This window comes from Hemicordylus capensis, chromosome 3 (assembly GCF_027244095.1).
Source record: "Hemicordylus capensis ecotype Gifberg chromosome 3, rHemCap1.1.pri, whole genome shotgun sequence".
In the NCBI taxonomy this organism is placed as follows: Eukaryota; Metazoa; Chordata; class Lepidosauria; order Squamata; family Cordylidae; genus Hemicordylus; species Hemicordylus capensis.
Genome location: NC_069659.1, coordinates 42,889,606 through 42,916,931, shown reverse-complemented (window position 1 = coordinate 42,916,931; position 27,326 = coordinate 42,889,606). Strand labels below are relative to the sequence as shown.

Sequence of the window (27,326 nt, the reverse complement as noted above, 5' to 3'; positions counted from 1 at the left end):
TGCTCAACCTCTTGGAAGTTGTGCTTTGGGGTTCCACAGGGTTCCATTATTTCCCCTATGCTGTTTAACATCAACTGAAACCGCTGGGAGAGTTCATCTGGAGATTTGGCCTGAGGTGTTATCAGTATGCGGGTGACACTCAGTTCTACCTCTCTTTTTCATCAGATACAGGTGAGGTGGTGACTGTCCTCAATCTGTGCCTGGATGCAGGTAAAGAGATAAAGACTCAATCCAGACAAGACAGAAGTACTGTTGGATGGTGATTCCTCTGCCTGCATGAACAATGTTCAGACTGGTCTAGATGGGGTTGCACTCCCCCTGAAGGACCAGATTTGCAGCCTGGGGGTGAACATCAATCTAGCATTATTGCTAGATGCTCAAGTGGCCTGAGCTGATACGCCAACTGTGACCATACCTGGACAGAGATAGCTTGGCCACAGTTACTCAGGCTCTGATAACCTCTCACTTAGATTTCTGCAATGTGTTGTATATGGGCTACCTTTGGATGATGGCCTGCCATTTGAAAACAGTCTGGAATCTGCAGCTGGTACAAAATAGTAAGTACAATACAGGGCTGCAAGATTATTAACTGTGTCTGTGTGTTTTGATCATATCACGCCAGTGCTTTGTCAGCTGCACTGGCTCCCAGTCCATTTCTGGGCCCAATTCAAAATGCTGGTTTTAACCTTTAAAGCCCTAAATGGTTTGGGACTGGGTTGCCTGCCTTGCCCTATATGTCCCGACTCGGATCTTAAGATCTTCTTTGGAGGCCCTACTCTGAGTGCTCAAAGTAGTTCTCAATTTACAACACAAGTGTTAATGCCACAGGTCTAGCATACAAAAAGTTCATTCAGTCTCAGAAATACCCTTGTAGTAATTAGGTTAATATGAAATCACCGCAAGAAGTCTTTTTTCAAAGCTTGAAACAAAAAGAGTAACATTTTAAAGCAAGCACCATGAAATGTTTAAATAACTCCCAACATGTAATATTTTTTCAATTAGTGCAACAGAAGCAGCAGCAGCACCCTGGTTGCCTTAACTGCAATCTTACTTTATACTCTCTGGCAGAACTCTATGCCCTCCAGCCCAGGTGGGAGCTGGATACCAACCAATGTTCTCTCTAATTTCTGCATGGAATGAGTTTTGTTCTGGACAGCAGCATCAAGGCAATATGTGTGCACATGCATTAAGAATGAGGCCTTCCTGATTCAACCCAAGCAGGATCTAAAATTAACTGAGCGGACATAATAAAAAAAGTGAGCACACACACATGTGCACGCCTTAGAGGAAACACTGATACCAACTTGAAGCCAACCCATTCAAAATGACACTTGAAAGTGGTCATGATATCAGACCTATACGAAAAGAACAAATTAGAACTGGGAAAGGTGGAATATTGAATTCTATAACCATTTCTACACTTGCATGTCTAGCAAATGCATGATAAATCAGAGGTTTGAAGGCAAAACTATTGACTTGTATGCAAACACTCACATAAGGAAACAAAAACAAAAACATTTAATTTGAAGAATGTTGAAGTAAACAAGGCTAAAGCCTGTGAAAATCTAAGGGGTTATTAGCTCATGCCTTGACACATTTTCTTTGGATCTAGGAACCAATCCAAAAATTTAGGAGCCAGACAATGAACTCTTGAAATTATTATTATTAATAATAATAAAAACAACACCATCACCACCACCACCAGACAGTGACAGACATGGAGTGGGGGGTGGGGTAAACAGGCTTTTCTTATCCCCTTTACAAGTAACATACTAAGAACATAAAGAGGGCTGCCTGGGACAAAAAGATTGTATTAAGTATCTATACCTCTGACTATCCTAGTCTAAGTGTCACAGTTACATAGGAACATAGGAAGCGGCCATATACTGAGTCAGACCACTGGTCTATCTAGCTCAGTATTGTCTACACAGACTGGCAGTGGCTTCTCCAAGGTTGCAGGCAGGAATCTCTCTCAGCCCTATCTTGGAGATGCCAGGGAGGGAACTTGAAACCTTCTGCTCTTCCCAGAGCAGCTTCATCTCCTGAGGGGAATATCTCACAGTGCTCACACTTCTAGTCTCTCATTCATATGCAACCAGGGTGGACCCTGCTTAGCTAAGGGGACAAGTCATGCTTGCTACCACAAGACCAGCTCTCCTCTGGCACCTGGGATTTGTCAAGCCCTGCACTAAATAACAGATCAGGAGAAATCTACTGATATCTCTTAGGAGGAAAATAAGTTATTTGTAATTAAACTATCCAATGATATCTATATAGGTGGAGCTCGCTATATGCAGATCCACCATCTGCAGTTTAGCATATCTGTGGTCGGGTCACTGACATTTGACCTCAGCATATGTGTAAAAAACCCAGCCCACAGGGGGTTAATTCTGCATATCCATGGGTCGGATGCAGCTGGAAATTACCATGAGGTCATTTCTGGCCATCATTTTGTGACTTATTTACTCAATAAACCCTGTGGAAAAATACTTCTAAAAGGACTATTTCTGACTTCTGGGAGGCACTGTTGGATCACTGGAGGCCCAAAGAGCACAGTAGGGTACTTTATTTTGCCCTTTAAACCCCCCCCCCATTTGGGGGGCAATCTGTGGGCTTCCGAGAACCTAAGCTCCATGATCCCATTGTGGGGAACAGAACCCCATGAATATGAAGGTTCTCCTGTACTTCTCAAACAGCAGAACACTCATCTAAGCAACAAACCAATCGTTCATACACATACAAGTCTCACTCCAATGGAAAGAGATCACTATTAGACCACCAACAAAACTCAATGGAAAGGACCAACTATATTGGCAGACTCTCCTAAATTAAAAAAGCTTTAAAAAGGCCTACCCATGTGAAGAGAGGAGGAAAGAATAGCCTCTAACAGAAGCAGCTGTTGAAACTGGAATGATGGAACCATTACGTTTCTTGGCTCGTCAGGGGAAGGGAAACTTCTTAGACAGAGTTGCCACAAACAGCAAGAGAAGACTTTGGCTGCAAGTTCTATCTATCTGACCTTGTCATAAAAAAGAAATCTCAGCAGACTTCAACCACCGTTAATTTAGCCAGATGCTAAACCCTCTGCCTTTTGAAAGCCCATGAAGGATAGCTCGTTCCAATCCAAAAGAGCATTTTTAATGAATACAGTGAGAAGACAACTAGAGGCAGTTCTTGGAATTCTTCTTGTTCCCTTAATATCAATATTCATTTGTAGGATTTTGAGTAGCTACGTATCTATTTAAGCACAGCTACAATTCTAGTTAATAAACTATTCTAGGTGTCTCAGCTATACCATACAAATCTGAAAAGTGTATATGCTGTGATAAGCATCCCCATCTTTGACAACTTTTAAAAAGTTCCTAAAGATTCATTTTTTCACCCAAGCTTTTTAACTTGACTGTGGTTTTAAACTGATTTAAGGTTCTCATTTTTAATGTGTTTTATGTTGCAAACCACCCAGAAATGTAAGTTTTGGGAAGTCTACAAATTTGAGAACAACACCAATGAAACCAACTAAACTAGCCTAAGTCAGCGTTGGTTAATGTTGATGTTCATAAAAACTTAAAATGTTACCACTAAATTGAAACCATCAGAGTGCCACTGATAAATGAACAACTTTGATTCAAGTTTACTGAAGGGATCACTAGCTAGCCATAAGTCTCCAAAACAAACATTCTAATACATGTTTTGGCATTTACCAGTAAATCTAAAAAACCACAAATGCCTCCAGTAATTACTCTTAGTATTCTGTTTCTACCATTTCTGGATAGAAGTTAGATTTACAGGTCAGGCTAGGAAATGTTTGATGATTAATTTTCTCGCAATTCAGTACATGTCACAAGGAACTAATCTTTCAAATATTTTTATTTATGGATTATAATTTAATTAATAGAATAAAATGAGTTCAGTTGCACAATATTTTATAATACAAATATGAAATAGTTAAATGAAGGTTTCATTTGACTTTAATATTTTATATTCTGCAATGTACATTTTGCGTCCCTCAAATTTTATGGTTGCAGGCTATTTCCTCATCACAATATAGATAACATGGGAGAAGGGGGCAGAAGGAGAAAAGACAGTACATAGTACAGTCAGAAAAGGCTCTCCAACACATACATTACATCTGATACAAGTTTATAACAACTTCAGTTAATAAGTTTTGCTAATAAATATTTTCTGAAAACAAACATACCAGACAGTCGTTTCTACTTGACTATCATGTAGTTGCCGATTGTCTAATTGGGCAAAGAGAGGGAAAAGAACTTGGATTCCTCCTATTGAATGAATTGCACTGTGGATTGAATGAGTCACGATAGCTTTCACATCCTAAGTCAAAAGGGAAAATTCAGTTCAGTTTGTATCCCACATTCATAACACTAGCGCTCCAATATAAAAGGCTGACATGCTAACTAATACAGCAGTAGCATCACACCAGAAAGATGCATCCACACTGTGGAGAGCTTCAACAGTGCAACAGGTTTGGGCACACAGCGCAAGGGCAATTTCACCAATTTCTGCTTTCCTCAGGAGTGTCCTGCTTCTGAGAGGGCTGCGCAACTCTCCAGGACATATATTCTGGTGGTGCAGAGCATTTCTGGAGGAAAACAGAGATTGATGAAATTTCACTACAATCACCACCATGGCATGGCCACAGCTGCACAGATAAAAATGCTTTCAGCAGTATGGATAAGTCTTCCTGCCATTGTGTTAGGTTGTCAGACACTGTATATGGGTTAAGATGTAGTGGTACAACTGTAAAGAGCATATTTTAAAAAACAGATATGATCCAGTCAAAGTTAAGCATGCTCAAGTTCCATTTACTTCAATTTAAAAACAAATAATTGCTTAATGGAATTAATGCTTAAAAATGAAAATCAGGATCAACATTATGCAAACCAACCAATCCTGGTTTAAATATAACCAGAATAATACTAACCAGAAGTCTTAAACCACAATCTGAACCCAATTATTGTAGTCAGGTTAAGATAAATGTTTATTTTAAGACCTCTGGTTAGAAAAAGCCAATTTGGTTCAGAAAATCACAACTGATTCTGGCTTGTTTCTAGTACAATTAAAAGTAGAATTCTATTGAGAATTCTTTTGAGCCCTAGAGATGCCATGCAGAGGCCAAGGTATATTCTTAGCTCCATATGGCATCTGAACCAACCCAACAAAGTTGGGGGCAATTTGATCCTTGCAATCTGTAAAACCAATACACAGACATAGAAACACTGTAGGATGCTATGTAAGGTACTGCATTCCCCTGGTTTCATATGCTCATATAATACATTTCATCATACCCCGGGAAACCTTTTTTTACTATGACAGATCATACAGATTTGACAAGCTCAGTTCAGAATATACGTTCCCAAATACACATATCCTGCCACAAAACCCAAAACAATTACTGTTTAAAGGGAATAATTACCACAACCAAGATCACTAATTATAATAATAAATAAATCATAAAATGATGAATGCCAAGGGTTATTTAAAAACACAAAGGAATCAAATTACACAAATTAAGTAGTTATAAAAACCGTCATGTTAAAAGACTCAATTAAAACTTGGCAACATTTAAGGTTTATAGACATTAATAAAGCATAAAATCAATCAACACAAACCTGAAGCATAAGAGCGTGTGGGGAATGTACAAAAATTGAAGGGTTTTCCTTTGGTGAGGATTCAAGGCATAGCTGAGCGTCAGTAGCCTTAGCATTGTACGTAAAGGCAATACTACTTGCAAGTTTCCCATCATACAGGACCTGTTTGTGGTGCTCAGCAAGGTGTATATCACTTTCAGATTTAAATTTGAAGGTACTCTGGGGGGAGAAGCAAGATTTGGAATGCATGCAATTACTGCAACAAATCATAAAAAATGTGGAGAACAAGCACTAATGATATAATTGAATTAATAATGTAATGAAAAACTGTCCGAAAAAAACATACATACAAAATATGCAGAAAAATCTACAAATTATTTTTCATCTATATGTAGCTGCATGTATTCCTTTGTGGCACAGTCAAATGTGTTTTAACTATACATAGTATACGTTGTTTTTTAAAGGTCTAGCAATTTAGGACAAAGGCCACTAAGCATTGCAGCTGCACAATAGGGATGTGCAAAATATTTCGACATCAAAACGTTTTGACTTGAAATGGGCCATTTTGAGAGTTTAGAGCTTGAAACAAAACACGCTTTTAAAAAGGGCCTGTTTCGAGCTTGGAACAAAACAACCTCGTTTTTATTTGAAACATTTCGAGTGCCAATTTGGAGACCTGTTTTTCCCTTGCTGATTGGTTTTCTGGCACTGGCTTCTGATTGGCTTCTGATCCACTTGTTTCTTGGTTGGCTTGTTACATAGCGCACATGTTGTAATGGGCAACTGTGCCCCCATTAGCTGGGGGGGGGGGGGGTAGGGAGCTCAAAAGGAGTTATTTTCATTCACAGGGACTGGGAGGCACAGATAGCGCTTATAGTGTGCCTCTCTTGAAGAGGAGACATAAGGAAAAAAAGGAAGGAAGATTTGGTTTTGTGATTTTCTCAGCACTGAATATAATATGTTGTGCTATTCCTGCTATAACTATCTGGTTTTGCTAGATCTCAGACTGACAAAGGCATAACTTGGGTTCCTGCCTTCCTTGAGCTGTGGTTTGTTTTGTTTGTGAGATAGTGTTGTGGTGAGAAATGGTCAGTTGTAGGTAGGTAGGGGTGTATGCGTATGCGAGAGAGAGAGAGACTTCTTGGTGACTGCTGTGATAAGTTCCATGTCTGGCCTTGGGACTACCTTGTGCTTCACTCACTGTTCTTGTCTGCTCTGCAATGTATACTCAGTCAAAATGTGGCTGAAGTTGCTCTAGTTGAGCTTATGGCTATGCTTGCTGCTAAGGATGCTGCTGTGGCAGCTGCTGCAATTCTAGAAAGTAATGTAAGGAATCATAATTGTGTGTGAGAGAGCAACTTGTGCCAATGATGCTCTATGAGCCACAAGCACTGTGGCTGACAGTGGATTCTGGTTCATTGATTCTTTTTTGGCCATTTTGGGGCTGTGTTTGAAATGTTCTGTTGTTCTGTTGAGACAGATTGCCTTTTACTTTGTGTTTCCACAGTGTTTTTCAAGGCACTGTGCTACCTACCACCCAACCTACAAAATAAATGGGCAAGTGAGCGATTTTTAACAAAATTTTAACCTTTCCCCCACACTGCCATAGGATCCACCCATCATGCCATACCACCCAACCCACTTTGGTGTCCCTAAGAGCTACCCATGGGGAACAATGGGGTGTTTTGAGTTTCTCCATTGTTCCCTATGGCCAACACACTCGAAACATTTTGATTTTTGTTTTGACCACTTTCACTGCTGTTCTGAGAAAACGTTTTGGCCATCTGTGTTTTGTTTCGAGCTTGAAACAAAATGCAAAATCCATTTTGTGCACATCCCAACTGCACAAATCTTCTTCATTCCAATGGGACTTCTGTGGGAACAATATAGAGCTGGATACAGCTTTTCATCCATACAATAAGAGACTCACAAGAATGTAACCAAAGATACTACATATTTCTGTACAAGCGGTCATTGCAGTTTAATACATCCTTGTGCTCACAGAAACTTCAAAATAGAATAGGTCCAGTTCCCATCATCATCATCTAAACCAGTGATCTTCACTATTTTTCAAGCAAGAGACCCTTTGGCAAAAAAGAACCTACAGTTTGAAAGCACCACATTAGCCTCCATAAAGAGCTGTGCTTGTCCTAGCACCAGGGGTAGGGGTGGGCAGTGGGGGTTCTCAGCATATTCCTTATATGGAAGTGCTGCAAATAAGCACTTTCCACTTTCCAGCACTCCATGCAAGCCTTCCAAGATGGTGCTGGGACCTCTTCCAAGCAGGCTGACTTTCCCTTAAAGGAGTCACAACTGGCATAGCACTGTACAGTAGGAATGGTCACCCTGACACAGCGCCAGGAGGGCTGTGCAATGTATACATCTAAAGCGGGGGAGGGGGGATACACACATACGCCAGTTTTTGCAAGGAAACAGGGAGTTCTAGATACACATATGAATTCTTTTTAAGCAGTTAGGGCTTCTACCACACATCCCTGATAAATATAGCAGTATCTTTTGCTTATTATATTCCATTTTTCGAAAAACAACATGCACCCCCAAGCTCCATTTGCTAACAGAAATGTTAAAAAAAATTTTTTTCCAACTTCCAAAATTTTTAAGAATCTTTGACTGAGATGCAAAGAGTTACTCAAGGTTGGCCCAGAGTTTGCTTATGTCCAGTAGGATTTATTACTATTTAATCTATGAATAGCTGACACCCCATGCCATTACACAAACAATTTCTGAAACTCCTTTCAGCTTCAAAAGCAGTTTGTCATGCAGTAGGGAAGACCTTGAGAAAAGAAAAAAATTGAAACCTCATCTGGATGAGCAGAACTAGCTGAACACTTCACTAGATCCTAGCTTATAAAGATCAGAAATCATCTCCATAAAATGCATTGTGATTCATAACCTTATTTTTTGGTAATTTTTTTTCCTTGACAGAGCACTCAAGGAAAAATATTTATCTTCTGCAACTACCACGGCTTTATTTATTACTCAGTGTGTTACAATATCTGATAGTAGAAGACAAAACATCTGGCATGAACAAAGAAGTTAGAAGTATCTAAGTGAATATATGAAACAAAATGTATCATTTTAAATACACTCACTTCACAACACAAATTATTCATTACACTGTTTTAAATTTAGTATACATTTTAAAATTTAGTATACATTTTAAAAAGTATTAAGAATGTCATCACGACTGCTGCAGCCATTAAAGATCATCGAGCCAGCAGCAGACAGTGGGCAGTTTTCAATTTTCTTTTGAGAATCATTTTCCATACAATGATTCTCAGGGGTCCACATGTAACAGCTGCACACAAGTCAACATTTGCCTTTGCCACTAATCTGCTTTCTTCCCTGGCCCCACCCGAGTCCTCCAGGAAATGAAGAAGGCTTCGGAGAGAGACAGGGTGCTCTGTTATTTGTACTGGGAAATGGAGATGTTAAGGTACAGCAGAAGTCTTTCCCACAGTTCAGAAGGGACTCCTGCTATTTGTTACCTTCCCAAACATGGCAGTGGAAACAAAATCTCTGAGAGAGGAGCTCAGTGTAACCGGTAAAGAGAGAAGGGGTACTTGCCTCTAGTGTATAGTAGTAAATTGTTTGGGGCCATAAGATTGTTACCAAAATGCCAGTGAAAATGCAGAATATAAACAGAATAAAATAAATATTGTGCATACATAATTTTCCTTAATCTTTCACCCTTCCCAAGTTTTCCTAAAAAGTGCCCTCTAGAATGTTTTTACATGCACAAGTGGACATGTTCTGCAACTCAGTTGATTATTGCTGTTACTAGAAGAATATAATCTACCCACTGTGGATTAGTTCCAGTATTCTATCACTTTTGCTTAGTATACGTATTTATTTGATATCCTTGGGTGCAATGTTTCAGTATTGGGGTGGATCTACATAATGCATTGTATGCAGTCACCCCTCGCCAACCACCAAGGTTCCATTCTGTCAAAACCTCACCGTTGGCAAATTCGCAGTTGCCAAGGCATTAAAGTCTGTAGGAAACAGAGGGTTAGGGGAACCATGGCCACAAAAAAGACCAAAAAATAAAGGGGGGGGGGGGGAATACAAAACAAATAGCTAAAAATCTCAAAAAATCTTGTAATATCTCCAAGAGTCACCAAGAAGAATGAGCAGATCGAATCCCTGGACATTTTTTGACACCCACCCCCCCAAATTAATTCAAAGGCATTTTAAATTGGCAAGGGACAGCAGGTTCAGCAAGGGTCAGCAAGAGGAATGAGCAGATCAAACCTCTGAACCGCCCGCAAATAGCTGAAACCCCTCCAAAATCACTAAAAAATCTCACCAAACACGGATACTCAGGTCACAGTTGGCAAGACCTGTCCCAATTTCTCATTCACATATACTCAAAACTGAGGTTGGTAAAACCATGCTTGGCAAGATATGACTGTATTACATAAATGCAGTCACAATTTAAACACACTTCTGAAGAGTTATTTAATTGTGTTATATATTCAAGACAATTCATTTCTAAAATTAAAATTTTATCAGCTATTACCTTATATCCAGGTCCTAACTGATGTATTGCAAATATCTGTGCTGGATTTAGAGCTTCAGTGAATACATAGACTGCTCCAAGTTGACCACAAAACACTCTATTGGCATCCGCTGTTTCAGATGATCCCAGAAAACATTTATCATAGCTCTGTATGGGGGAAAAAAAACTATTTTATAAGAGTGATGAAGAACATGAAATTAAAGAACAGAAGGAAAGTCAAAAATCTGAATTTTCTCACACGAACATACTTTATAGCGATGTGCACAAAACATGATTCAGGAACTGAATCATGGCATATCCCTTTAAAACAGAGGGATTACACATCCCCTTTAACACAGAGGAGAGTAGGTCCATACATGCTCCTCCTCCGCTCGCCGCCACTTTCGTAACCACAGCAATCCCCCAGCTATGCTCATGTGCTGGCAGAGCATTTCCCACCTGCCCCTGCACAACGCCAGAACACACATGGCCCCCATGCATGTGCAGTGGCCATGTATGTGCCAGTGTCACACTGAGGCGATGCCCTGCCAGCACATGATCATAGCTGGGGGGAGCACTGAGATTACAAAAGTGGTGTAAAGTAGAGGAGCAGCAGGTATGGACCTTCTTTCCTCCATGTTAATGTGGATGTGTAATCCCTTCATTTTAAATGTATGTGCCATGATTCGGTTTCTGAATCGCACATCCCTAATTCTTTCTTTTTTACGAATTCTCCAATGTCAATGTTTTGTTTCACTTTCAGCTTTGAAAAGTAACTAGTTTGTATATAGAATAAATTACAATATACAGCAGACACTCTGTATAAGTATTTGAACTTTACATCTCATGGTCAAATAACTGAACTGAAAATTAATTAACAGAAACTTTATTAAAGTTAACATTCTTTCTTGTTTCATATATTAAGCAGCCAACAAAAACGGAAATAACCTGTAGACATTCAAGGGGACAAACAACAGCTTTTTGTAAGATAATTTAAACTGGAAAATGGTGTGGCAGAAATATCAACTCTCCCCTCCTCAGTACTCCTGCTTTGATCAAAACAGGGGCCCCCAACGGTGGTACTGTAATATTAAAGTAAAAATAGAAACAATTAGGAGATCTGATCATGGATCTTCCGCCTTCAGGACCATTTGGCCATGAAAAGGGATGTTGCCCCAACAGATCCATCTCCATTGCACCAAGTTATCTAATGAACATATAGTCTCTAGACTTCAGAGCAAATTTCTGGAAGGCAATTAAATTATGAATAGCTCTCTACTTATATTTAGGAGTATAATAAAGAGAAATAAACATACATCATTTGTGTTCACGTGCCAAGCCATGTCACCATAGGATACTAGCTGACCATTAACGTAACAGCGAATTTCACTGTTTCTCCAGCGATTGTAGATGTGTACAATGCTAATCATGTACCACTAAAAAGCAAAGGTAAACATATTATTAAACATGGAACAATGTTACGAATCTTAAAAATCACCTTTTATTACTTATACAATGTAATAGCATTTTCTTGAAAATGCTATCCCAAAAGGAAGTTGTCCTGTAATAATCTCTCTACTACAGAAATTTTCTCCTGCAGGAGACCCACAAACAGATATAGAAATTGAGGGGTGTTTCAAAAATAGTTTGCAATAGGGTCTGGCAATCTGGTTTGGTTTTTTTTTAAGTGAAATTCCTCACTGAGTGTGCTTAAAAGATGATTGGAGTTTAACCATTGTAACCATTAGCCCAGTGGTTCCCAAACCACTGCTGAACTACAACTCCCATGAGCCCCAGCTACAATTTATTTACTGTCTGTCCCTGAACAGACAGTATTCCTAAAGCCTGGCACAAGCATTTATCACATGGGTTCTTCTTCGGCAATGCATTTGAAAGTGAAATCATTCTAGAACATACATATTCATAATATATTTCTACAGAACACTGAATACTATATAGAAATGCTATATTCAAAGTGCAAAGGCTGTTTACTAGAGATGTGCACAAATCAGATTTTGCTATCTGATTTGAGCTCAAATAGAATTGCAAAATACTCAAATCGATTCATTGAAACAGCGGCCATACTTGCTTTCAGGGGTGTGCACGGAACAGCGGAGAAAGTAGTTATGTGCCTGGACCGGTCCGGAGGCCATTCTACAGGCCTCCGGACCGGTCCGGACATGGGCAGTTTGGGGTTCGGATGGATTGGGGTGGGGGGTTCCTTTAAGGGCAGGGGAGGGTTTATTTACTCCTCTCACCGCTTTCCCCCCTCTGGCACGCGTATTCACGTTAGTAATCGGGGTGGCAGGATATCTCCCTGCCGCCCCTTTCCCCGCTTGGCTGCAAAAGGCTTCAAGAAGCCTTTTGCACGTGCGCACGTCATGCACATGCTTCACATCTCCGTGACATGCACACGCACGTCGCGGAGACGTGAAGCGCATGCGACAACTGTGCACGAGCAAAAGGCTTCTTGAAGCCTTTTGCAGCCAAGTGGGGAAAGGGGCGGCAGGGAGGTATCCTGCCTCCCCGATTACTAACGAGAACATGCGTGCTGGACCGGTCCAGGCACATCACTACTTTCTTTCACTATAAAATAATGTAAGTATAATTAAAAAATTTAGGTAATGTAGAACCTTACTTGAAAAGATTCAACTAATGACATTAACCCATTTTAAAATGTTGCAATATCAGGAGGATCATAATTTGTTTTAATATTATTTAATAATAATATTTTTTAAAGGATATGCAGCTGTAGAACTGGTCAGTTACTTATATGGGCGACCACTGTAATAGCCATGCAAGAACAAGATATATGTTTTATGTAACCACAGACACACACATTATAACATATATTGATATCTCAAAGTCAGTCCTCAGTAAATATTGCTTCATATTCCACCACACACAAAAATCATTTGTATCTTTCATATGAAGTCAGTTGCATGCAACAATATATACTTCTTGAACTGATTAAACTCCAACTTTTTTTCAGTGTGTAAATTTGAAAGAATGATATGGAAGGGAAATACTGTTTAAAAAACCCACAATTTTCTATTACGGTCTTTTGAAGACTGAATGGTTACACGCAGTCTCACTTTCTCCTCAGCCCACCCCACCCCTGACAAGAAACAGATTCTGGACTAATTTTTCCTGCTAGAGGCTTTAAAGTATAGAATGCATCAAACATCTTGTCCCCTGAAGACTTTCAAAGGATGAACATACTTGCTGACCATACTTTCAAAGGATGAACAGCCCTGCAAAAACAATGTCTTATTTCACTGCTTGCTTCAGTTGAAGAAATTAAACTAGTTTTTATCTCTTCTATTTTTTTTAAAGAAAGAATCTTCAAAAGCCTCTGAAAATCAACACTTTATATATTCTGCAGCATACCTACAGGTTACTCACCTGCAACATTGGTTCTTCTAGTGGTCATCTGTCCTTTTACATTAATGGGCTATGCGCCTGCGCAGAGACCTTGTCGGAATCTAACAACCTCAATTCTCCTGCTTGGGGCGGGGACCCCAACCCCAGCCACCATATGTGGCTGCTCCACTCCTCATCCACTCAGTCACAGAGCCAAGCTTCAGTGAACCCCGCAGGGAGGATGGTCGGGCATGTAAAAGGACAGATGACCACTAAAAGAACCAACGTTACAGGTGAGTAACCTGTAGTTCTTCAATGTGGTCTCTGTCTTTTACGCTAATGGGCACATAACAAGCTAGCAACCAAGGAGGAAGGAAGAAACAGAAGCAATATATAATCTGCCAGAAATGTTTATTTCATAAACAAACATATCAACTGAAAACTGACTGCAGGACACTCCTGCCAAACACAGCATCATTTCATGCTCTGACATCATTGTATAATTTTTATTTATTTATTTATCTAATTTGTACACTGCCCCAAATGTTAGTTTCTGGGCGGTTAACAATAGCATAAAACAAGTTAAAAACATACAAAAAACTTAAAACAATTTAGCAATTTAAAAATAAACCAGAGATTAAAACCTTAAAAAATTTAGGAAGCTGAGAAAGCTTGGGCAAAAAGATGGGTTTTCAGGTGTTTTTTTGAAAATTGCCAGAGATGGAGAGGATTGTATCTCAGCAAGGAGCGCATGCCACAATCTTGGGGCAGTGACCGAGAAGGCCTGTCTCTATGTAGCCACCAAACGAGTTGGCGGTAACTGGAGACGGGCCTCCTCAGATAACCTCAATGGGCAGTGGGGCTCTTAGTGAAGACAACATTCTCTTAAATACCCAGGGCCTAAGCCATTTAGGACTTTATAAGTTATAACTAGCACTTCGTATTTTGTCCGGAAACCTATTGGCAGCCAGTGTAGTTCCATCAGTAAAGGAGTAACGTGGTCTCTCCAAGATGACCCAGAGACCAACCTGCCTGCTGCATTCTGAACCAACGGAAGTTTCTGGACTACGCACAAAGGCAGCCCCATGTAGAGCGCATTACAGAAGTCAAGTCTGGAAGTTACCAACAGATGTACCACTGTTTTGATGTCACTGATCTCGAGAAATGGGCTCAGCTGATGTATAAATAAATGTGGCGAGGCCCAGGTAGCTGCCTGGAATATAGCGTCCAAGGCAACTGCACGATCAAAGGCTATGGAGGCCGCCACAGACCTAACAGAATGTGCCTTAACTGTCGCAGGCAACTATTTATGAGTAACAAAGCTCAATTGTGGACACAATCCACCTAGACATGGATTGGGCTAAAACTTTACATAGACCTTTACGTGGTCCATCGTATAAAACAAACAAGGCAGGGGACTTCCTCCACTCAGCAGCCCTCTAGTAGAAGGATAATGCACTTTGAATGTCCAAATGGTGTAACCTCCTTTCAGCATCTGTAGAAGGATCTGGGAAAAACACGGGCAAAGTGAGCAGGGACAAGCAGTGAAACACAGATACCACCTTGAGCAGAAACTGGACATCTGGCCTAAGCACGACTTTGTTCTTATGGAACTGCAGATACGGCTAGTCAACCTTCAGGGCTCTGAACTCACTGACTCTCCTGACGGAGGTAATAGCCACCAAAAATGCGACCTTCCAGGTGAGAAGATGAGGATCAATTGAGGCCAAAGGCTCAAACCGTGTTTGCAGCAGACCAGCCAACACCACTGACAGGTCAGGCGACATGACAGATTCATCTGGGAACACATTCATTAAACCTTTTAGGAAACTTAATTACTGGGTCTTTAAATCAAGAAGTCTGGCCAGGAGGAGAATGTGCCACAACGGCCACTAAATACACCTTAAGGGAGGAAAGCTTTAATCCAGACTCCTGGAGTGACAACAGATAATTACATATATCTTGTACAGATGGATTACATGCATCAAACCCATGTAGGGAAGCGAACAAACAGAAACGAGTCCACTTGTGATCATAAGCCTTGTGCGTGGACTGCTTCCTGGCAGCCACCAAAACTTCCTTAAGTCTCAACGGGAAGTTGGCAAGACCTTCCATGCCGTTAGATGGAGAGTCTGAACATCCAGGTAGAACACCCGATCCTCCTCCTGTGACAGCAGGTCTGGTAAGGCCAGCAGTCATATCTAGTCTACTGCCAAGCAGCTCAAGGTCAGAAACCATGGCTGCCTGGGCCACCATGGGGCTATCAGAATGGCCTTTAGTCAATCTGCCCGTAGTATGCTCAGGACCTTCGGAAGAAGGGGAAATGGGGAAAACACATATAAGAGAGGACCTGCCCAAGATAATACAGAGGCATCGCCCAGAGAGTCCTCGCCTATCCCTCCCCCGGAGCAATACTGAGCACATTGAGCATTGCCCTGGGAGGCAAAGAGGTCCAGAGTGGGAACAGCCCATTTCACAAATGTTTCTGAGAACACTGCGGTTCAACACCCACTCGTGGGAGACCACCTTCATTCTGCTCAGGGTGTCCACTTGAACATTCAAGGAGCCCTGTATATGAACCACCTGGGGTGACACCGCATGTGTCATGCACCAATGCCAAAGGTCCAGAGACAGAAGCAGAAGACTCCTCAAAGACATCCTTCCCTCAGTTGACAAAGGCTTTTGCCATCGTATTGTCTGTTTGTATGGTCACCAAGTGGACCCTGATCATAGGCAGGAAGCCCTTGAGGGCATTGAAAATGGCCAACAGCTCCAAATAACTGATGTGATGGGAGTGCTCCCTGGGGAACAGGAGCAGCCCTTCCAAGTGCGCTCCCCACCCGAGCTCCGAGGCGTCCATCATGATCACCCAACAGGAACTGGGAGTCCAAAGGGGGGGCAGTGAAGTTTAGTTGTTGGAACTGAGTCCACATTCTGCCGTCGCCTGTACTCATAGAGGAGGAGTGCATTCTAGATGGCCTGGATCCCGAAGGGGATCGAACACATCCAAAAACCATCTCTGGATAATCTGCATGCGATGACATGTCTGTGGCAATACGTATGTGGTGGCTGCCACATGACCCAACAGGTGTTGTACTGAGTACAGAGATTGTGGACCTCCTGCCAGGAAATTAATGGCCAGCCTCTTGAAAGTACATATACGGATGTCAGGAAGAAAGACGTTCTCCAAGGCTGTATCGAATATCAGCCCTATGAACTGTATCCTGCTGGTGGGTTCCAACTGAAATTTCTCAAAATTGATTTGGAAACCTAAACCCTTCAGGGTGTCCACCATGAACTCTAGGGCCTTCAGAATCACCCACCTGGTGCTTGCCATGATGAGCCAATCATCTCAGTATGGCAGCACCTGCAACCCTCTCCCCTGCTGGAAAGCCACCACAGGGGCGAGGCATTTCGTAAAAACCCTCAGTGCCGTCATAAGACTGAACGGCAAAGCTTTGAATTCATAGGGGATCCCCCCTATCTGGAAGCGCAAGAAGAGCCAATGCCGAGGGTTAATTGGGACATGGTAATATGCATCTTTTAAGTCCAAAGAGACCAAGATTGACATGATGGTCGGTATCGATAGCATCTGAAATGTTTTGTACAACAGATGCCTGTTCATGGCCCTGAGATCCAGTATAGTTCTCCGACCTCTGTCTGGTTTTGGCACTATAAAATACCGGGAGTAGAAACCGGGACTGTCCAGATTGGCAACCTTCTCAATTGCATCTTTTAATAGGAGCTTGGTGACCTCTTGATCCAACTCTGGAGTAGATAGAGTACTCACAATGCCGGACACGGGCAGCGTGCCATCGAACTCTAGGGCATAGCCCAAACGTGTAACTGTAAGAACCCACTGATCCGTATTCACTCTGTCCCAGTTGTCGGAAAATGGGGCTAGGCGAGTCCAGAAGCACCCTGAGTCATTGCTTCTTCTGAGAAGAACCCAGGCATTGCTTTTGGAAGGAAGGTTTGCTTGACTGTGAACCAGACTTGAACTTGGGCTGGAATTTGTTGCTCCAAAAGGAATGCTTGGATGGAAAGTGCTGTTGAGACAGGGCCTTGTGTTGCTGATACGGTGACCACCTGGAAGTCTTCTGTGGGTTCATTTTCAGGGATGGGTAGAACATCAAATGTGCTGTGCTTTTCAACTTCTGCACCTTCTGGAGCTTGTCATCCTTTTCTTCTGCCAACAGGCTGGAGCCCTCGAAGGGCAGGTCCTCAACCCTAGCATGGACCTCATAGTTCAACCCCAATGAACACAGGCAGGCATGCCATCTAAGTGCCACAGTTGTGGCCATGACTTTGGCTGCGCACTCAGCTGCGTGCCTGGCTGAGTACAGCTCCTGTTTGGCCACCTGAATAGCCTCTCGAAAGAACGCCTTGGCCGGATCTCTCTTGTCCTGAAGTAAGAGATCCAAAAACGGGCCCACCTTTCCCCCTCAAAAAGTGGTTATATCTTGCATTATACACCTGATAATTAGCCACTCTTAAGTGGAGGGCTGAAGCTGAATAAAGTCATCTCCCAAAGGAGTCCAATTTTCTCCCTTCTCTGTCACTGGGTGCTAACTGGCGGTGGCCCGTGGAGCATAGCAAAGATGCCTCCACCATGATCGAATTTGGTGCGGGGTGGTTTTTTAAAAAGGCCGTATTGTCCTGTAACTGTACTTTGTAGAAGTTTTCCAGGTGCCAATTAGGTTGAGAAAGAGTCACCAGTTTCTTCCAATAGCCCTTCATGATCTTCAGTAATGCCGAACTGAGGGGTAGTGCAGCCGGTATCTTGGCTTCTGAATCGATCATGCTGAACAGCGGATCCGGTTCTCCTTTCTGCTGGGTACCGAGGCTAATATCCAGGGCTGAATCCATATGTGTCATGTAAGCTGAGTAGAGTTTGAGGTCCTCACACGGGGAGATTGGTCTGGATCCGACTGGATATCAAGAGGGGACAAACATTGTGAAGCACAGTCCGACTCATGCGAGCTGGTATCACTATCATCCTCCGATTCAGGAGGAACCAGACAGTCCTGATCTAAGGGCATCAATTCTTCTGGAGAGACTGGCTTGGTAGCTGGTTCGCTCAGTATCGAAGCAGGTATCTCCGCTGGTTGCACCGGGATAAGGACAGCCGTCTGTTGCAGCAGAGTCGAAGGGGGCAGTTCGTGACACTTGGTACAGTCCCGGGGGGCGGGGGGGATGCTGGGGCAAGTGGGAATGCAGCCTCTCTTCCAAGTGAGACAGTGTTTGCCGCCATCCCCTTACAGTGCCGTGTGTCTCATAAGAGGGAGCCTCCAAATAACGGGGGCCGTATCTGGGCCTTCCAAAGTTGGAATAGTTCAAATGATAGTCTGCTGGATACTGTCCATATGATCCAGAGACTCAGTGCCAAGGTGCATAAGAAGGCTCAACCACCACCGAGGGAGATCAGTGCTCTAATGATCGATAGCAATCTGAGCAGACAGAGTCATGACAGTCCCAGTCCCGATCTTGCTTGTACTCCAGCAATACTCTTGAACTCTACTGAGTCCCAGCGATAGCTGTGGTCGCTAAGAGGAATGTGGTCCTGGAGACTCTGAAGGGGTGAATGACGCCTAGAAGAATATGCTTCCCTGCCCAATGAGGCGTAGCTGGGTTCATCCGATAGTATAAAGCGCTCCCTGCTCGACCGAACTCGGGTGGGTACTAAATTCAATGAGTCCTCCTCATCGGGCGAGGTAGGTCTGGCTGGTACCGAAGGTTTCAGAGCTGGACATGCAGGATCAATCCTAGATTTCTTGGTCACAGGGGCCTCCAAGTCAGGGGCCGATGGGGCAGTCTTCCACTTAGGTATTGGGGAAAGATGTTGACCTGCTGGCAGATCATGATGATGCGACTTCAACTTCTTTTTGTTTTTAGGCATCGAAGTCACAGAGACCGAAGGCGATTTTGATACCACAATTGCCCGCAGGATCTTCTGCACGCATCTGCTCACTCAACATAGTTGAAGGGACAACCACAGGGGGCGTTGATACCGGTACCGAGCTCGGAATCTCGGCCTCTACCGGAGCAGATACAAAGCGCTCCGTTGTCACAGATGAAGCTATTTTCGCGGATCACTTTAATGAAAGGGCTTCCGAAGAATGGAGAGCCAAGTCCCACAGGGCTGTGTGCTGGTGAGAAGCCCTATTCTTGCGAGCCTGCTTCGTTAATTTTTGACTGAAGGCAGGTCTCAACAATGTGGGATTCCCCCAAACACAAGAGACACTCGGTATGAGTATCGAGGGAAGGGATCTTCTATCCGCACCAAACGCACTTTTAAAAATTCGTTGTTCCTGGCATAAACACCAAAGGCCAGCCGGCCACCATGGTCCATCTTCGCTGGGATCGGAGCTCTGAAAGAAGACCATAAGAAAACAAGACGCCAAGAAAAAACCACTAACTATGCGAAGAGATAAATAAATTAAGGAAGAGAACAAAGAAGCAGGGAGAAAACAATAAGGGGATAGATCAGTCCTACTTGTCGTCGAGCTGCAGATTCCACGATATGTACTGAAGCGCGGATGAAGAAAGACTGAGGGGATGAGGAGTGTTGCAGCTGCATATGGCAGCTGGGGGTGGGGTCCCTGCCCAAGGCAGGAGAATTGAGCTTGTTAGGTTCCAATGAGGTCTCTGCACAGGTGCATAGCCCATTAGTGTAAAAGACCACATCGAAGAAATATACTTTATAAAGATGTGCAAAGATAAAACCCTTATGATATTTAAGGAAGTGTTTTGGATTTAAGACTCTGGGTTCTTAAGTTCAAACCAAAAGTTATACAATGTATTCCTGGTAATGAAGATCCATGTAATTAATTTTGATTTAGAGATTGATGAACTTCAAACAGATCTAAATTTGATCAAGAATCCAACTGAATTTCCCTTCCAACCATTTAAAAATGCAACCATAGCCAGCCAGTTATTCACTGGAGTTTAAAGATATTGTTCATAAAATATTCTAAAGGATGTATTGATATGCAAACTTTGAGTCATGATATAGATTGGGCTTTGATTTTTTTCCTCCACAAAGGAAACTACTTTGTCTTACCCGGAGTAATGTGTGAAAACCACTAAAGAATATAGCAAGGACAATGGAATCGACCATCTTTCTCGCTGCCGCCACCACATTAGCTTATTGGAAATGGCCATAGGCACCTTTTCCCCTGCCAACACCACGTTAGCCGATTGGAAACCGCAACAGGCACACATGCACCCTGATGGCATTGTAAAGGTGCACATGCACCTGTCATTTCCAACAGGGGTATTGCCATGGTCAGAGTGCGGAGAATGGGTTCTCTTGCTTGTACAAGAGTGCCAATTTCCCCAATCTGATCGATTTGGAACGTAACAGTTGGGGATGGTTAACTTCCAAGAGTTAACACAGCAGTGGGGGAAGGGCCTATTCTTGGAGCCTGTCATAAGAACAGCCCGATTTAGTCCAGCATCCTATTTCACACAGTGGCCCACCAGATGCCACTAGAAGCCTACAGCAGGAGTTGAGGGCATGTCCTCTCTCCTGCTGTTACTCCCCTGCAACTGGTACTCAGAGGCATCCTGCCTTTGAGGCTGGAGGTGGCCCACAGCCCTCTGACTTGTAGCCATTGATAGATCTCTCCTCCATGAAATTATTCAAACCCCTCTTAAAGCCATCCAAGTTGTTGGCTGTCACCACATCTTGTGGCAGAGAATTCCACAAGTTGATTATGCCTTGTGTGAAAAAGTACTTCCATTTGTTGGTCCTAAATTTCCTGGCAATCATAATAGGATGACCACTGGTTCTAGTGTTATGTGAGAGGGAGAAAAATTTCTCTCTAGCCACTTTCTCCACACAATGCATGATTTTATAGACCTCTATCATATCTCCCCGCAGTTGTCTTTTTTCTAAACTGAAAAGCCCCAGATGTTGTAGCCTTGCCTCATAAGAAAGGTGCTCTAGGCCCCTGATCATCTTGGTTGCCTTCTTCTGCACCTTTTCCAGTTCTACAATGTCCTTCTTTAGATGTGATGACGAGAATTGTATGCAGTACACCAAATGTGGTTGCACCATAGTTTTGTATAAAGCATTATAATATTAGCAGTTTTATTTTCAATCTCCTTCCTAATGATCCCTAGCATGGAATTAGCCTTTTTCACAGCTGCTGCACACTGAGTTGGCACTTTCAACAAACTGTCCAACACAGCCCCAAGATCCTTCTCCTGATCAGTCACTGATAGCTCAGATCCCATCAGCGTATACTTGAAGTTGGGGTTTTTCATTCCAATGTGCATCACTTAACACTTGCCAACACTGAACTGCATTTGCCACTTTCTCACACACTGACCCAGTTTGGAGAGATCCTTTTGGAGCTCCTCACAATCTGTTTTGAATTTCTCTACCCTAAGTAGTTTGGTGTCATCTGCAAATTTGGCCACCTCACTGCTTACCCCTACTTCTAGATCATTTATGAATAAATTAAAAAGCACCAGTCCCAGTATAGATCCCACCAGGCGGTGACCTCCTCCCCCTGATGTGCACAATGAGTGACTGGGAATACTTAGTGGGTGTAAATCAGGGGCCTAAATGGAGCCCTGGCAGCAGGCAGCCCCTTTGCCCTCCACCTCCCCTTCCCCTCATGGCCATTTTGGATTCCAAGGCTTAGAGATTTATTTTATTTATTGTTAAATTTATATGCTGCCTTTCATTAAAACAATCCCAAGGCGGTTCACACAGAAATTAAAACAAGACTATAAAAAAAAATACACAATTATGAAGATAAGCTAAAATATAAAAACATGGATCTGACTAAAAATATTTAAAATACAAACATAAAATGATACAAAATACAAGGAAACAGCAGCAGAGATAATCATATAAAAGCCTGGGTAAAAAGCCAAGATTTCAAACACTTTCTAAAAATGTGATGGAGACTGAGGAGCGAATAGCCACCAGGAGAGCATTCCAGAGTCTAAGAAAGAGGCATCAGTAAGAAAGGAGCCACTGCCACCTCCCTCCCACAGCCCTGCCTCTTCAGGATGGGACATCCCAGGGGTGGCTGCCAGTTGGGGCAGGGAGATCTGCTGGGAATGGGGTAGGGAAGGGATGACAGCGGAGGTGCACCACATTTCCTTCTGCCTCCGGCTACCAGGGAAGTGAGCTGGAGGTGGAGGGAGCAGAGGAGCAAAGCTTGGAGCAAGGAGGGGGAGGAGGAGACTGTGCAGCTGCTAAAGACAGCTGCATGGAGGACTGCAGTTTTCTGTGCGCCCGCTCACATGTGCACCTTAGAGGGAGCTTGCCACTATGTGTTGTGAACATGAGTAGTAGCTTGCCACTTCTAATTACTTAGAGGGAGCTTGCCACTACTTAGCATAGCTTGCCACTAAAGCACATACCAGGTCATTCATTCATTCATTCATCCATCCATCCATCCATCCATTTGATTTCTATACTTTTGCTGGCCTATTGCTGCCAACAGGTCCAAGTACTCCCAGGTGATGCCATAACAGGTGCTGCAGCATCACCAACATCATAAGATGCTCAGGGTCCTTACTGCTGTTGACCTGTGTCCCGCAGTGGATGCAGGTAGCATGGTGTGGGTCACCGTGATTGTTTCGGTGATGGTGGTAATGGAGCTGCTGGTTCTGGGGGCCACCAATACCACCACCCTCAATACCACCACCCTCAGCCCAAGGCCCAGGAAGAGGAAGCACTTCCTGCTCCTCCTCAGTTTCAGATGTGGGGGGAGGGGCGGTCTCACTGCCAACGGGGATTGGGGCGGGCGATGGAGAAATTGATCTGGCTGGGCTAGCAGCCGATGATACCTCCTCCTCCACTGTCATAGCAAGAGCTTCTTCCCTGATGGGGAGGAACGCACACACACAACACACACCTATTCTACCTCAGCTGCCTCAGACGGCTGTGCTGCAGAACCAGGCTCCTCCGGATAGGTGAGCCCATGCAGCACTGCAGATGACTTGGGCAGTAGGCCACTCTTGCCATCACCGACAACCAACAGCATCAACCTCCCCCTCCCTGGTCTAAAGCAAGAAAAATCAAATCCCCCCAAATAAATAAGGAGGCTTTATGGGTGAGGGTTTGCAGGGCAGCAAGCAACAATGGGGCAAGTCAAAGAGAAGACAAAGAGCAAGGAACTCCTGTGACCTCTCTATCACAAGCCCACCCCTCCTGTCCTACATTCCTGCTGCCACCACCTAGTCCCTTCCCCAAACTAGGCCCTATTAAAGAATTCTATCCTGACCAAGGCAGCGTGGGGGTTCACTTTCTGGCATCTTCGCCTGGGGCTTCCAGCATCTTTGGCTGGAGTCTGCCACGTTTTCTCTCAGAGGCACTCTTGGGCCAAGTAGACTCAACAGCTGGGGGGAAGGCAAGTGGGCACCAGTCAGGCACCCACCCACCCAAAAATCAAAACAGAAAACCCTCGGGGGGGGGGGAAGAGAAGCAGAGAGAGTCTGGCAGGTTAGGTTCCAGACACATGTCAACACAGCAACCAAAAAAACCACAAAAAAAGTGAAGTGCAATGGCAGCAGCAAAAGTGCAGCTTGGAACAGCAAAAGAGGTGGGGGGGGGAATCAGCACATCACCTCAGTTATTAAAGCTGCTGAGGGCTGGATACAAACAAGAAGAAATCCACAGAAGAAGAAAAAATTCAAAGCAGCAGAGCCTAGCTAAAGCCACTGGGGCTGCTGATACAAATGAAAAATAAATTGTTTAGTAAGAATTAATCTGCCTACTTTCCTTTCACTGTCCTCTACAACTAGACTAAATTTGGTCCAAATGGGTTAGGCAGTTCACAAGTTAGTCCACTTGCGCCTCAAACATCCATGTGTCTGCCATCTTGAATTGGAATGGACAACATCAGGTATCCCAACAACTGTACCCAGGGGCGTAGCAAGGTTGGAATGGGCCCAGAGACAAGATTTTAAAATGCACCCCCGCTCACTGAAGCTCAGCTCATGATGTAAAGAAATCTTAAATGGGGCTGAATAGTGGTAACAAAAAGCATAGTAAAATATAACCTATGTACCACAATAGATCATCATCCTAAATTATTTTTTAAAGGGTTTTGTAAATTGTGGACGATGCAAGTCATTTAATGGTACTAGAGAAAGACATGCTGTTCTGGTAGCTCCAGGTCTTAACAGTCACATCAATTTCGGAGGATGAATACAACTGAAGGAAGCCCGAGTGGGTGCACGCCTGGGGGAGTCAGTCATGTAATTTGCTTCTCCCCCCCCCAAGGCAGTGGGCCCCCAGACAACTGTCTCCCCTTGCCCTATTATAGTTACGTCCCTGACTGTACCAAATTTGGTCCAAATAGGTTCCCACTTGTGCCTCAAATGTTCATGAATCTGCCATCTTGAATCAGGGTGGATGACATCATTACAAACTACACCCTTAAGCTGTCCCTATATGTCCCTACAGCTGTAGCAAATTTGGTTCAAATCAGTTAGGTAGTTCATAAGATTGCCCACTTACACCTCAAATGCTCATGCGTCTGCCATCTTGAATGGGGTGGATGACATCATCACAAATATGCCCTTGAGGTACCCTTATCTGCCCCTACAACTCTACCCAATTTGGTTCATATTGGTCCAGGCACTGCGAAGTTGATGTGGGGGGTGGGGGGGACACACACACAGAATGCCGGGTGATCTCCTAAGCCTACTGGAAATTAGACTAAAAATTTAGAAATAAAATAAGCAGCTGGGTTTGCAAGGAAAGAAAAACCAGATAAGCCACAGGCCACCACCAGTGCTGAGCTGCTGCAGTCTCTCTCTGATCTTTCTCCTCTCTTGAGGCACAAAATTGCTGTCTCTCTGCCTCCAAGCAGGCCTCTTAAATACATTTTGAAAATCCCTCCTTCCTGCTTGCTGCCAGCCAATGGGGGCACAGTTGCCAATGACAACACTTGATTTGTATGGTAACAAGCCAATCAAGAAGCAATCCAATTGGAAGAAACCAATCAGCAAGGGGAAAACATGGAGACAAAATGGTGCTCAAATCAGTGGTGATTCGCTTTGAACTCGAATCTGGCCCTTTCTTATAAGGTTGATTCTATCAGAGTTTGAATAACTTGAAACTGCCTGATTCGAGCTTGAATCGATTCTCTTGAATAGATTTGCACTTCTTTACTAAATGCATATATTTTGTATGCATATGTTTCCCAAGGCTGCTGCCTGTTAATATACTGCTCCTTATACTCTCTTTTGCTACTTTGCAGGAGACAGACACTCAGAGCACATTGTCTCCTGAAGAACCTAATGTACTGGAGGCCCTCACAGGAGCTCTCAAAGTACTGGACCCATGTTCCTCCAGTACAAAAAGTTGATCTAGGAACAACAGAAGCACAAGCTTTGCAGCATCTCTCTCAATGACTCATATTCAACACAACTGAACATTTCCAAATTTCAGAAACAGGAAAATAAACATCTGAAGTAAATGCTGAAAAGTAATATCCGGACAAGAAACATGTTTCAAATTCCTATGAGCTCTTACTGAAATTCAAGATGAGGCAGCTAAGAGTCTGTAAGGACAACTAGACTAGTAACTTATGGATGCATTGCAAGATTGTGATTTATTTTTTGTAAAAGGTACTGTAATTCTAATATCAAACTTCATTCAGTTGGCATCACAAGAGATGTGATGCCAACTGAATCCTTAATCGCAGCCTAATATCCATTATACACATCCTGAGCTTCTTACACAACAGTCATAGTTTTTCACCTCATAGTGAAGTTAAACAATTCTCCATATTTAATGAGTTGTAGATTTATATTTGAAGTTATTCATCATGGCCCTATTTTATCCAGGGGGGGTGGGGGTGTCACTGAAAGGTAGCTGACCTTCTGTTTCCAGGTTTGTTTGTAAAGGCCTACATTATTCTTTGGAACAATACCCTTTGTAGAAAAAGAAATATTAAAATTCATTTAGACCTCATTATATGCCTTATATTCTACATCCTTGACATTTTAAAGTTTTCCACAATATAATCCAAAAAGTGGTGGGACTTTGATAATCCTGTTTACAGACTGCCTTTAACTATTTCCCCCCTGCATTCTTCTGAAGTCTGGAAATGTCACTGAACAGCAAATACAGACATACAACTAACACCCTGAGAAGCATTATGAATTCTAGCATAAGAAATCATTCTTCTTCAGAAAGGCACTAATTCCAGGCACCGATATCTGTATTTTCCTATTTGTAAAAATTTTAGGATTAATGTTAAATATCTCCCAACAATACTGGAAGTTAGGTTGAAGGGCGAAATGGCTAGGTTCAGATGTAACAACTCACCATGGGTTGATATTATTAGCAGAAGATAGCATAAACCTTAGGCTCATAAACAAGGGAAGGGAAAAAATACTGTTCCCGGTTTGCATTTCATCCAAACAAGGAATATGCTTGTTACAAACTGCAAAAAGAAGCTTTCATTTTCTTCCTGTCACATGTGAAGGGGAGAGGGGATGAGTCCAAGGCTCATAAGAACAAACCATAGTTTATGTTATATCAGAATCCTGCCAGTGAGTTCTGAAATAAGATTTTGAACGGGTTCCAGAACTTAAAACTTCCTCAGCATTTCTTTAGGGTGGTTCTGCAAGATCTTGTGCCTGTACAGTGTAAACCGGGAGATCAGATGAGCTCTTCTAACCATGCATGCTATTGTAGCAAATGAGAGATATATTCATGCTATTGTAATATCTACAAAAACTATTTAAATCTGAATGAGAAACTGTTTTGTTTTACCTTTTCTACCAATTTAAAATTTTATTGTAGAAAAGCCCCAAAATAATGCAAACACTTATTTTAATAGGAAACATTT

General features: G+C 42.8%; 1 protein-coding gene across 11 annotated transcripts in view; it reads right to left on the bottom strand.

Annotated features, from left to right (window-relative positions):
• Window positions 1-27,326, bottom strand: part of NBEA (neurobeachin) — a 670,094-nt gene that overhangs the window by 561,550 nt on the left and 81,218 nt on the right. For all 11 annotated transcript variants that reach the window (XM_053311836.1, XM_053311837.1, XM_053311835.1 and 8 more), the window contains 4 exons: window positions 11,448-11,567; window positions 10,153-10,299; window positions 5,631-5,828; window positions 4,199-4,332 (listed from right to left, as the gene is read on the bottom strand). In XM_053311836.1, coding sequence (XP_053167811.1) covers window positions 4,199-4,332; window positions 5,631-5,828; window positions 10,153-10,299; window positions 11,448-11,567 — 599 coding nt within the window. The remainder of the gene's footprint in view (window positions 1-4,198; window positions 4,333-5,630; window positions 5,829-10,152; window positions 10,300-11,447; window positions 11,568-27,326) is intronic.